Genomic DNA, 12,584 nt, shown 5'->3' with positions numbered 1-12,584 from the left:
TGAATGTGATTCCAATGCTACACACGTGCTCTGGGAAAAACAATCATGCCTTTGTAGGAAAATGTGAATTTCAGGATTCCAAAGCAGAAATCCTGAGAGAGAACGAAGACCATCTCCAGGATGCCCTCCCCTATGTTTGACAGATACTGGTTGGAAGTTCTTATTTTAAAAACTTCAAGAAACACAGCATTCATCATATTAGAGTGATAATACTTCAAGAAGACATTGTGAATAACGCAGCTTAAATAGCTTGGTGCTACAGCTGTAACTTAAGCTGTTCTAATTTATTACTGCCATTGTGATTGATACAGTTTGCACTCTCCATAGCATTTCTTATTCATAATAGTGTAATTGTTAACAAGGACTTTGATTCAACTATTTTTATAAAACATGCATAAAAGATGCAAAATGGCAAATTGGAGATAATTACAAATAATTGCACCAGCAAGTACTAAAGCATCTGTAGCCTAAGAAAATCAGCATCTTGCAGCAACACACTTATGATTTTCTGAAACAAAACAGGTAAAAATATATTTAAGTCAGATCTTAAATTTTGCATGAATGTATCAATAGACTGAAGGAAATTGCCAACAATTACAGGGCAACAGTGCCATCTTGAGGTCAATAAAGAATTAAAGGAAGAGGAAAGCTGCAGGTATCACTGAAGGTATTTTACTTTTAAACGCAGAAATTATTTGTTCCATCTATGTGTTCAAAGAAAAAAAAAAAAAAGACTCTCGAGCCATTTTCTTAGTTTGGTCTTGTTAAAAGCAAAGCATTTGCAAACACCAGCCATTTCACAATGCAGTCTTTCCTGAATCAATTACTAATTTATTTTCTTCATTGCTTGGTTTCCTCCTTTCACTAATCAGTACCTGCATTTTGCAGATGACAAAGCATGCAACAAAATTCTTGCATTCTACATATTTTTTTAGATTAGACTAACACCACTGCATATTCTACCCTTTGATGTTTTACGGGCTATACAATAAAGATCCACATGAAGGCCAGTAGAACTGCATTGCAGATTTTCCGGTTGAGGCACAGAACAGAAAAATCTGAATGTACAAACATGGTGAGAAAGCAGGGATTCGCCCTCCAAATACGTGTGAGAATCTTCAACAATATGAAAGAATGCAGAAGGAAAGCTGCACTGATCCATATGGCACAGCTGCTTTGGCTGTGCATACCTGCCAGACGTTTCAACCACACCTAGTGCTGGCTAATGGCCACCAGAATAGTGGTAGTTTTAGACTAGCAAACAAAATGGTCATATTCTAATTCTTTTAAGCAAAGGATGTTGTGAAAACAGTAACCACTATACAAGCAAATATGATAAGCTCTGCTGGGTGGTTAAGAATCTGCTAGAGCCGAACTATTGTTTGGTGACACAAGTACATGTCTATCAGCAAATATGCCAAATTAAATTGACGTTTCAAGTAAGATTCTCTTTTTTCAAGTAAAAACCATCTAGAATACCTCCTTAGATAACATTCATGGCCCAATACGGAAACAAATGTTTTGAAAATTAGCTGTTTTCTAAGATTGTATGTTCTATGGCATTTCAACCAAGAGATAAAAATTTTTTATGTAAAATATATGCCAGACATTACAGTTCCAAAGGATTTTTTTTTTAATTTGTGAGTCTGAGTGAGTTCATGAAACTTAGACCACCTTAAGCAAGCAACTCCTACTCCAGCAGAGAAATGTGAAGGGAAAGATGGAGACACCTCATAAGCCTCAAGAAAATTAGGATTTGCTATTCAAAGTACAATTGCCCCTCCCCAAAACACAGGTGCTAATACCCTGGATGGTGTCCCTTCCAAGACAGCAGTCTCAGGAGATCAGGTTATAACACAGTTTCAAGACAAACCAAAGAAGGTATTGTTTCAAATGCTATGCCCTGAAGCAGGCCTTTCAGGAGCTGATGGACAAGCCATTCAGCTGCCCAGGCAGAAAGAAGTATAAACTCATCAATTATGCTAAGCTGACCCATCCCACTCATTAGCCAAAGACATTAAACTAAAAGTAGCCTGCTTTGATAGGTCACCTAGTTAGTAGGAAGAGATAACATCAAATCTCTTTTTGCTCTTTTGATAGTTAAAAAATATTTACAAGTGCAGACAAAAAAGCCAGTTTTTCCACATATACAAAATATCAATACTTACTTTATCAAGTACTGTACATTACATACAGCATCATTTTAACCTATAGATTATGAATCTCTGTACATATTTCATCTGAAAAGTTTTTCACACCAGATTTAGAAAAATCTGGTTTACAATATTCATTCTTTATATTTGCAAAAGAGTAATGTATGGTAAACAGGAGGACCAAAATATTTTTTCTTTAATAATACAGTTCGTTCAGTTTGTTTGATTTGGTATCAAAGCTACCTGGTTTTGTAATATAATCTCTTATGCCTTTATCATGAACTACCTATCATAGGCTAAGAGTTTGTCTAACAACTGTTAAAATAAATTTTCAGTAGGTTCCAGCTTAAAAGAGGGAGGCACAAATATCTTCCTAAACATTTAATCATTTTTAACATCCATGTTACAGTTTCAGCGCATGCCCAAGATTTGTCTGCTCTTTAGTTGATAGTTTTTTTCCAGTTCAGACAGTGCTTGAGCCCGTAGATTTGCAGCATATAGCCGTTTCTTGAGATCAGAGCATTTCCCTTTAGAAAGGGGATTGTTCTCCAAATTAACAGGAGGCACAGCATTCTCTTCACTTCCATCAAAGTGTACTTTCTTTTTGTTTGTAGAAAAGGGGAGCAGGAGTGCATTATCTTAAGAAATCAAAAAATAAGTACTGAATTAGTGCATCTTTCAGCATTCATTGTTTAGCTTATGTCTTTTAAAACTATTAACCATTTTGCTATCTACTTACAGCTTTAAGTGATCTAATTAAATGCATTTTAGTTCATAGCAACAATTCTTTTCCATTTTTTTGAGGAAAAATTGAAAACAAGGCTTTTAAATGATTGTGGTAAAAGGATATATGCCATTGTAGTTTCTCGGGTGCACCTCCCAACACCTAAGGAAATATTAGTTTACATAAGGAGAAAAGACATGGCCTTTCTTCTGAAGCACAGAAATTAAACAGTAACATAATCCAGTTCCAAAGTGAAATGGAGAATTAGGGTCTCAGCTACTGAAAAACTTTGTCTTTCCTTCATGGCAGGGGGCAGACCCAACCTGTCCAGAGGTCTTTCTACATTACCCACATTGTTCCAACTCTATCCTTGTATTAAGTCAATGGGGTACAAACTAGGCTCTGATTTCATGATTAATGAGTTTAGGTGCATTAAAAATTAACAAGTTACTTTCACTTCAGCCTCCAGAACAGGAATTTTCATAGTATAGCTATGTTTTAGCTGTATAGAACTGCCACAATCAAAAGGCAGTTAGTTTGTTTTGGTTTTAATGACTCAGGGTACAAAAACTACCATCAAAAGCTATTAAAACAGCTGAGTTGCCTATCATAAGAGGCAATTTCACAAGGCTCAACTTAAGGTGTGATTTTTAATTATTTTTTTTTTAATCAAAGGTCTAACTATCCTAATCTTAACACTGCTGAAGCCTTAATTTTCAATTAATTAGGCTAGAGCAAGAGTGCAATAAGCACAAGAGTGAACAGTACCAAACTGAAGAGGCTAGTGAATGTTTCAGCATTTTGTTGTTTCATATCAGTAAGCCATATCTGTTTTAACATTAAATACTTCCCTAAGAATCAGAATATCCCTGCAAAAATAGGGTAGTGTCTAGCAATGCTGTCTTAGAACCCAGGATTTTTGGTATTCCATTTCAATGTGAAGTGAGCCACACAACTGACTTTGAGAAAAAATTAGGGATCCAAGAGATGTGCAAGATGCAACCCAGTTGTGAAAAATAGAGTAATATTTGAGAAACTAAAGATAACAGAAGCCAGTGGTCTTGGTAACATATTGGAGAAACACTTAGTCCATTCCTATCAGAACAGGTAGAATTTGAGAAACAGTATTACAAGAGTACCATGGAATGAATTGGAAGTGTAGCAAACTGTGACAAATGTTTAATCAAGTGATCTACAGATATTGCAAGATTTAGTCAGTCTTGTAATAACTATATTCACTTTTCTGCATTGTCTGTCTTGAGGTATTAACTACTCAAAGTGGTTTTGCCCATCTTCAAAAACTAATACCCCTGTTAAGGTCAAAGTATCACACAAAGGGGTAGGAGATGCACAAGAGAACAGAAGCAAATGCTGAAGCTCATTGACCTTCAGTCATCCAGTGGTAGAGGCAACATCAGAAAGCCCAAGGCAAGTTTATTCTTAATTTTGATACATTAAAGAATATAAAGTCAGACAACATATTGAGAAAGAGGTGGAATTCTCAAAATTGACAGGAATGTTAGAAATGGCTCAAGTACCACTAACTTCTGGTGGCATTTTACTTGTGTTCTTTCCTGCTGTGATAGACACTTCTTGAAAAAATGCAACTTCAGTTTTATTTGTATTAGAGGCAGTGACTTGCTTATCTTGTTTTGTCTAACCAAAACTAAACTAAGAGATTGTTGCTGCATGTTAAAGAGTGTTCACATTTCTTTGTTCTAGAGTACTACTTAGGACCCAGCCACTTAAATATTCTACCACTATTTCAAAATGCATTTAGATACTTCAATCATTTTTACTATTAAAAAACAGGTGCAATGAACAGACAATACTACCTCTTATGATAGTAAGGACTGAACAACTGAGGCCAAAGTGAGTGTCAAATACTTATGGGGTAATAACCACTGTAAAACAGATTGGACTATATCTAGTCAGGAAGCATTATAGCACATTTTCAAAACTGTTTTTTGGGGTTTTTTTGTTTGTTTGTTTGTTTTCTAGTGAGTTAAACTGGAGTATGATAATAGCAGTTTGTATTCTTCAGAACTTATACAATGCACCAATCACAGCTGGGTCACTTGCAACAAATATTATTTCCCACCTTGAAGTTTTTGGAAGTTGAACTAAAGCTGAAGTGATTAGACATGTGCAATTTTATTAAAATTAACTAAAACAAATGTCTATAAAAAGACATTCATAAGTAAAATAAGTGCAGCTCAGAAACATTTGGGTTACAAGTCAGCACTTCCATTAGCTTACCATAAGAACCTAATTTTCAAAACAGCATAAGACCACAGTGCTGACAGTGGTAACTCATACTCATGGTTGAGCATCATTCATTAAGTCTTTTTGCAAAGTAGAAAATCAGGAGTCTCTTCCCAACCATGCAGAGATAATTGGGGTTTGTATGGCTACAATTGGACTAGGTACAGCACGCTGAGCATCAGGGGCATTCTTCTGGTCACACCAGCCTACGTTTATCAGTGCAAGTGGCTTCTTGCATATTTTCATACCTGGACCATCTGCACAAGCTAATGTCCTCTGCTGTTTGTAGAGATTGTAGTTCCTCATCAGGTTTTCAGCTCTGTTTTGAAAAGAGAAGTTTAAGCTTTTTGTTGTAAGATTGTAGAGTTTCTAATATAGGCAATTATTGGTTAGTAAAATACCTAGCAAGTTTGTCCTCTGCCAGTCTCTCTCGAACACAGAGTTCCCGTTCTCTCTCTGGAAGTAGAAATATGGTAGTATGCAGTGTTAAAATGTAAATGTTAAAGTTAGAGTGATTGTGCATGATGGATTTTCTTGCAGAAAAAGACAGCAGTAATAAACTGTCAGATGCACCATTTCTGCTTCTATGGCTCTAAACAAGAATAACTGCTGTGTAGATATACCTTTGTCAATGCACTGATAAAGCACTGGACAAGTACTCTGAAGTGCCAGGCATGCTTCCCCCCCCCAAACGCTGCTATAGCTGCAACAGTGAAGCTATAGCAGCTTTCTATTCTGCACATGAACTCATGGCACACATGACACCAGTTCTAAATATTTAGATACCAGATACTGTAATTCAGCTATAACTAAACACCCTGTTTACAGCAGCAGCAGCTGTTATTCAGGCTCAGAAAACAATATATATGGTTAAAATCTGTATTACAGAGACTACTGCGTATACAAAGACGTATTTTATGTGGGCAGGAAATCCCAACACCTGAAGACCAGCCATCTATAGTTTCACAGGTAAGCTACCTGTAGGGTGCAGCTTTTATAAAAGCTGTTGACAGTTTACTCAAGTATATTTTGCTCCAACATCAGGCTCACCTTAGGTTATACATTAGTAGAGCCAATGTTCACTTACACAGAGTAGGTGAAAAGCAACCTACACTGCACCTGGCAGAACTATATTCATACTGCATTTTTCTGCATACTTTCCTAATTGCCACTCATGTTTAATAATCTTCCCAAACCAGACTTCTATATCCAAACTGCCAACTATATCTTAGTAACTTAAAACAAGAACTACTATCTATGAGTAAAAGCCCAAACATTCTTGTTTCAGTCTTTTGACAGAATTTTAGTAGTGAATGCAGGAGTACAATATCCTAGTGCATTAAAATGAGAGTTTTGAAAACTGTCTACCTTTCCTTCCTCTGCACTTATTCTTTTGAATCAGAATCCCATTGCCACCCCCTTCCCAAAGTGGAATATCATACGCTCCAAACGTTGCTCTCTGTCTTTAATGGCTTGTTCTCGCTCCTGTAATTGTTGTTCCTTCCGTTTCAGCTCATTCACTGCAGCATCTGAATGCTGCAGCCTTTCTGGCTCCCATGATCTCCGGCCTCTTTTATCAGAATTTTGTCTTTGTTCTTCTGTTACCAAATCTGCTATCAAGGGGTGCTGCAGAATATCTTCAACAGAAGGTCGGCAATAATCCTAAAGGAAAGACATTACCAACAGGTTCCATCCGTAACCAAGAAACATTAAGGCCAGGGATTTCCAAGCAAGACCCACTGCAGGTAGAAACCAGCTGAGGTGCTATGCAGTGAAGGAGAAGTTGGAGAAAAATGGAGTTAGGAAGGGGTAGCACAGCCAGATGACAAAAGTTGAGGGAGAAGGCTGTTACCAGCCTTCAGCTCCAGAAGCTCAAAGTCTGGCTCTCCCAGCCCAGGCACCTGCTCCTTTTAGAGCCAGAATGGGGTGGTGAGCCTACAGAGGCAATTGTCCATAGGTTCTGGAGCTAAAACTCCAGATCTCTGCCTGTCACTTGATTCTTGAAGGATCCATACCTGTTGGAGACTTGGGTTCTTGTTACAGCTTTGTTGTCTCATGCAGTATTCTTCTCAACATCCCCATGCCAGCCATAGGGGGCGAGCTATACATTAGCCATATGAATCAAAACCCGAAATGGAGACAAAACAACCCCTTCCAACTTCCAAACACATTGGAACCATTTTAGCCCTGAAGTTATAAGACCTTGTTAAACATGCTGTTATGAAATTCTCTATAAGCCAATACTGAGACAGTCTTTTTGCATCCTTTGAACCTAGCATAACACTTCATCTGCTGCCTTTGTTTAATGGACTCAAAGCACAATTCCTTCCTCCTTCTCCTACAAGTGATATTGACAGTGATGACAAAGTGATAGCAACCACAACTTCAGATCAGTTTGTTTCTTAATTGAGAAGAAAAACTAGTATTTCAGGACTAGTTCAAATTATAGGTGGAAAAAATTAGTAATTGACTCTTACCTTTACATTCAGCATCTCTTTGAGAAGTTCATTCAACTGCTCTGAGTAACGATATGGTATCCGTCTGAACTTCCCTTCCCTTATCTTTTCTGCCAACTCCTTTTGGTTGTAAGCTCTAAATGGAGGCCTGAAGAAGAACATTTTTCTTGGATTCTTTCACTAGTTTTACAGGACTTATTCTCCATAAAAATGTATCAGACTAAAAAAGCCGCAATAAAAGGTTTGTTTTGAGGTCAAGACCAATACAGAAATAAAAATCTAGGACTCGTCTCTGAAACCTTTAAGCTTTCATCTATACAAAGTTTAATGATACATGCATTAACAGCTAAGTTTCCTCATTAACTACCACACTACTATACTTACGAGAGAGCACATAATTCATACAGGAGACATCCTAGGGACCAGATGTCAGATTTTTCATTGTATGACATGTGGTTCATTTGTTCCTAAAGAAAGAGAACAATCTTAGGTTTATTAACTAAGACATTGTTCTACTATTGCAGGATAATCAGCTACTGTTCAAACCTAAATTAAACCATTACTTACTGGAGTTAGTTTTAAGATTCTAACTTAATTAATCTCCACAGCTACTCTCACTAGCAGGATTTTAACAAGTTATGGCAGTACCACGCTGTAGAAGACTGAAGTGTTGCACCAATCTTCAGCTGATACAACACCATATTTCAGTCAACATTCATCTTTCCCTCACAAAATGCACCATATCAGGGAAATAACTCATTCTTGCTCATTTCCACTACAAATTAAAATCCTACCATCAAGAGGTAATTTAATAAGCTCTTGACCTTAACACTATGAAACATAGAAGTGCTCTAGCTTCCCTGTTCCTTTACAGGAACTATATACTCCAACATATCTCTAATATTGCAAGAATACATCAAAACTTACAGAGTGAAGAGCAACTTTAATTAGAAGGCAGTGATGGTGTGGGGAAGAAAGGTGAAAATAACTGCAAAATAACCTTGGTCTCCAGAACATATACACTCCATGAAAAAAGTCACCTGCATTTAAGACTAGGAACTCTACATTAAAACCTCCCAAAGGTTCATGGACTCTGAGACCAACACTGAAGAAAACAGATCTTGGAGGGACAAAAGGGAAGATAAGGCACAGAAGGGAGGTCTTACTGGAGACATATAATACGGAGTTCCAACAAATGTTTTGGCAAAGCTGGTGTCATGGTGCAATATTCTAGCCAGTCCAAAATCTCCGAGTTTCACATTCTGCTTGCCATCTAGAAAGACATTTGCTGGTTTTAGGTCACGATGCACAGTGACTCCACCATCACTCCGTCTGTGACATTCCTTCAAGGCCAATGTCAATTGAGTCAATACTCGGAGAACAAAGCTTTCTTCCAAGTAATGCCTGAAAGATGAACACATTGTTTAAAAAAGATATTCTCTGAGCATACATCAGTTTAAGTAGCTGCTGCCAGTCCTAGTTCTGTAACTTTTAAAAATACTACTATTATAAAACATCACTGAATCAACCCCAGCACCTTTATAGAAAACTAACAGCAACAGGCACCTACATATGCTATTTTAAAAATGGAAATTTTAAAAAATCATTCAAATATGTTGGAAGACATCTAGACTTTTGTTGCAGCATCCCTGTAATATTTCCTTCCTCCTCCAAAGAGTCTAATAAATATGTAGCATTTCCATTACAACACAAATATCAATTTGATGCTTTTGTGATGAGATCTGTCCCTCTCATCACTTATAACAGTATATTGCCAGCTGTTCATAATAAGCAACATACAACAACAACAGAGTGAAGACAGGACTGATTTTTAATATAGCCTTCCTTAAATGAAAACACTGATGTTTGGGGACAACTGCAGTACCATTTTAGACTATTCTTACAAAGCAACACACATGGTGTCATGTACTTGTTTAACTTAAGAATGTGAAAACGGGTATTATACTTAAGTGGGCTGCTAAGTCTAAGATTAGACCAAGGTAAAGTCTCATCAACTTGGTGTCTCCACAAGCTTTATATACAGGCATATAAAGTAGCTTTTAACATCATGTTCAGAATCACTTTTCCCTTTCATGTATTTTGGCATTCTAACAAAAAATAGGGTGCAAGTGGTTTTACTGACAGGCAAACCAGAAGAACCTCACAGATCAAGCTACCTATATGCAAGAACTATGACTTGCTGGTTTATGTTTTCAACCCCACGTATAGCATGGCATCCAGAAACCCTTCAACAGCTTCTGCCTCATAATAGAGCTCAGTTTTTTTACTATTTCAACATAAACATCCAATCAGTTGGTGCATTCATTGGCACAATTCCCATTGGTGTTGTAAATTTGTACAAAACCTTTCACATTTCAGAAGAGTTGTTCGGTCCAAAGGATTAAACTTAAAGTTGTTCATAACTTAAAGTTATGAAGAGGAGATACATTTCACTTTTCTTCTGATTTCCCAAGATACTTAATGCTGGATACTCCAACATTGCCACAAACAGATTCCACGTGCCTTTCTTTCGTGCACCTTGCAATTAAGCTAGCCAGGTCACCACCATCACAGTACTCCATCACGATGTACAGGGTGGTGCTGCTTCTGTCGATGATCCGATCGTAATACCGGACGATATTCGGATGCCTGAGCTCGCGAAGCAAATTCACTTCCGAAACAAGCATTTGTTTCTCTGCCTCTGTCATTGAGCCGTAGTCAAGCTCCTTCCATACCAAGATCTAGGGAGGGAAAAAGCACCTTAGGGAGTGAGGCTTTTATACACGAGCCAGACCTCTGCGGGAGCGGGGAAGAGGGGCTTTCAAAGCCGCTCGCTTATCTCCGAGACCCGCCAGCACCCAGCTCAATCGGACAGCACCGGCACGCTACGCTGCCCCAGCCCCCACCACCGCCGCCGCCGCCTCACCTTGCCGTCGGCCTTGCGGCGCACCTTGCGGCACCTGCCGTAGGACCCGGCGCCGATGGTGAGCAGCACCTCGTAGTCGTCAGGGCGGCCGGGCATGGCGACGCAACCGCCACAGACGCCCGGGGAACCGGCCTCGGCACCCGCGCTGTTTAAACGCGCCGCCCCTCGCTCCCATTGGCCTGGCTTCCCAGCGCCGCCCACGTCCCTCGCCTTCCCATTGGCTACGCCGCCGTAAACAACGACTGCCAGGTTACGGCCGTTACAACTGCCGGGTGGCGGTGACAGGGCGCTCTCGCGAGAGCTGCGCTATTTCCCGCCTCCCCTCCCCTCCCCTCCCCTCCCCTCGCTTCGCTTCGCTTCGCTTCGCTTCGCTTCACGTCGCCGCTGCTCGCCGGCCGGGGGCTCCGGGGGACGCCCTGCGGGCGGGGCTGGCGGCGGCCCGCGGGGCAGCCTACCCCGGCGGGTAGGGCACGGCGGCGGGGGCCGCCCCGGAGGCGGGCGGCCCCTTTCCCCGGCGATTTCCCAGAGCGAGGCGGGCAGCGGGTGTCCGTCCTTGCGCGCGGACCGGGTGAGGCACTAGGCGGCCTGTCGGGGTTCCGTCAGGTCGACGGCTTTTGGTTTCCTTTCTGTCGGGTACTCTGAGGAGAACAAGCTCTGAAATTACTAGCACACCAACTCCTGGGGTTCCCCTCTTAACTACAACGGTGGGGGCCGCCGCCCCGAGCCTCCCGGCAGCAGACCCAGGCCCGCCTCTGCTTTGGGGCTGAGGCGGTCCCTCCCCTCGGCACCCCCGTCAGCGCCGTTCCAAAGGGGCGGTCGGCACCCGGCGGGGCTGGGCGAAGCGTCCTGCGTGTAGGTGCAGGTAACGTACTCGGAGCTCCTCAGGAAGAGATGCTGCTTCCACTAAAAGTAACAATAAATTGTCCCATTTCCTGAAATACTGACGTCTGTTGAACAGATGCCGACAGAAAATCGGAATATCCGAACAGAGTTTTTTAATATTGAGAAGTGCGTAAAAAAACTCAAGCTATTTAAAATAATAGGAATTGGTTCAGGAAAACTGTCCTTTAAAACCAATGAGGAAAAGTCCTCATGATTCTTCAAGAAATTATTCGTTAAAAACGCCAAAAGTCGTGGCAGCTTTACTGTTACACCATATGCGAATACCTGTACTATACCATACACAAACACCTTTTGAAAATAGACCGAATAATGGCTTAAAATGTAAGTTTGAAAATAGGAATGCATGGGTCCATATCCAAAAGTTGAGCTAGTAATTCTTACATTAAATGGCACTAAACGACACCACAATATACTGACAAACATTACAGAAATTTTAAGAAGCGTTTAAGTGTATTTTCTAGCATAATTTACAATAATTCTGGAGTGATACCAAAGTGCAGTTCTAGATTCAATTTAATCTCTCTCCATGTGAAAGTGGCTGTGATGGAAAGAACTCCTAGTTCTTCAGCAAAGAATGGTAACATGCTCGTATAATGCCTGAATCAGGTGCAAAAGGGAACAGCTGTATTTGTTGACCTAGAAATTCAGCAGTAGGACAGAGTAGTTTCTCATACTGCATCTGCACGTGGTCTCATTAATAATTTCCCCATTTTATTTCAGGCTTTGAAAAAGGTTTGAGGGGGATAGGTATCATGCTATTACTGAATATTTATGAAATATATGAGTCTTTAGAAAAATCTAAGCCTTTACTTTCATCATCAGGAGGCACAAAAGCTCCTCTTAACCATTATAAAAATCCTATAGCTTTCTATTTGTAGGTAATGTCTATTCATTACAGGAAAAAATGAGCAAATGAATTATACAGTGTAAAGACATTTTAGTTTTTTGTTAATGAGTAACAGAGTGTTCTAAACAGTTCATTTTTATCACTGATTTTAATTACCTTAGAAGAAAATCCTCACATACACGATGAACATAGTAAATAAATTATGGCATTATGCAATAAAAATGACAAAAAGTACAGTATGTATTATTCAGGCTGTAAGCTTCATTTCTGGTTTCAAATATCCCCGTTTCAAACTTCTGTACTTTTAAAT

At 39.7% G+C, this 12,584-nt stretch overlaps 1 protein-coding gene and 1 long non-coding RNA gene across 5 annotated transcripts in view; one reads left to right on the top strand and one right to left on the bottom strand.

Moving 5' to 3' along the window:
• Positions 1–255: 255 nt before the first annotated feature.
• NEK2 (NIMA related kinase 2) overlaps positions 256–12,584 on the bottom strand; it is a 15,382-nt gene continuing 3,053 nt past the window's right edge. Inside the window, exons 1-9 of one of the 4 annotated variants that reach the window (XM_075042722.1) lie at positions 10,980–11,453; positions 10,122–10,339; positions 8,765–9,002; positions 7,983–8,065; positions 7,620–7,746; positions 6,585–6,804; positions 5,544–5,598; positions 5,391–5,461; positions 256–2,791 (exon numbers count right to left, since the gene is read on the bottom strand). In XM_075042722.1, the coding sequence (XP_074898823.1) occupies positions 2,565–2,791; positions 5,391–5,461; positions 5,544–5,598; positions 6,585–6,804; positions 7,620–7,746; positions 7,983–8,065; positions 8,765–9,002; positions 10,122–10,306 (1,206 nt within the window). In that variant the 5' untranslated portion in view covers positions 10,307–10,339; positions 10,980–11,453 and the 3' untranslated portion in view covers positions 256–2,564. Of the gene's footprint in view, positions 2,792–5,390; positions 5,462–5,543; positions 5,599–6,584; positions 6,805–7,619; positions 7,747–7,982; positions 8,066–8,764; positions 9,003–10,121; positions 10,340–10,524; positions 10,825–10,979; positions 11,454–12,584 lie in introns of those variants that run through there. The other 3 variants (XM_075042724.1, XM_075042721.1, XM_075042723.1) reach the window with 3 other exon arrangements.
• LOC142037942 (uncharacterized) overlaps positions 10,882–12,584 on the top strand; it is a 27,756-nt gene continuing 26,053 nt past the window's right edge. Inside the window, exon 1 of the long non-coding RNA XR_012652471.1 lies at positions 10,882–11,092. This is a non-coding gene — a long non-coding RNA (uncharacterized LOC142037942). The remainder of the gene's footprint in view (positions 11,093–12,584) is intronic.

The sequence above is a fragment of the Buteo buteo genome, chromosome 12 (genome assembly GCF_964188355.1).
Source record: "Buteo buteo chromosome 12, bButBut1.hap1.1, whole genome shotgun sequence".
NCBI classification, from domain to species: Eukaryota; Metazoa; Chordata; class Aves; order Accipitriformes; family Accipitridae; genus Buteo; species Buteo buteo.
This window is presented reverse-complemented; position numbering and strand designations above follow the sequence as displayed.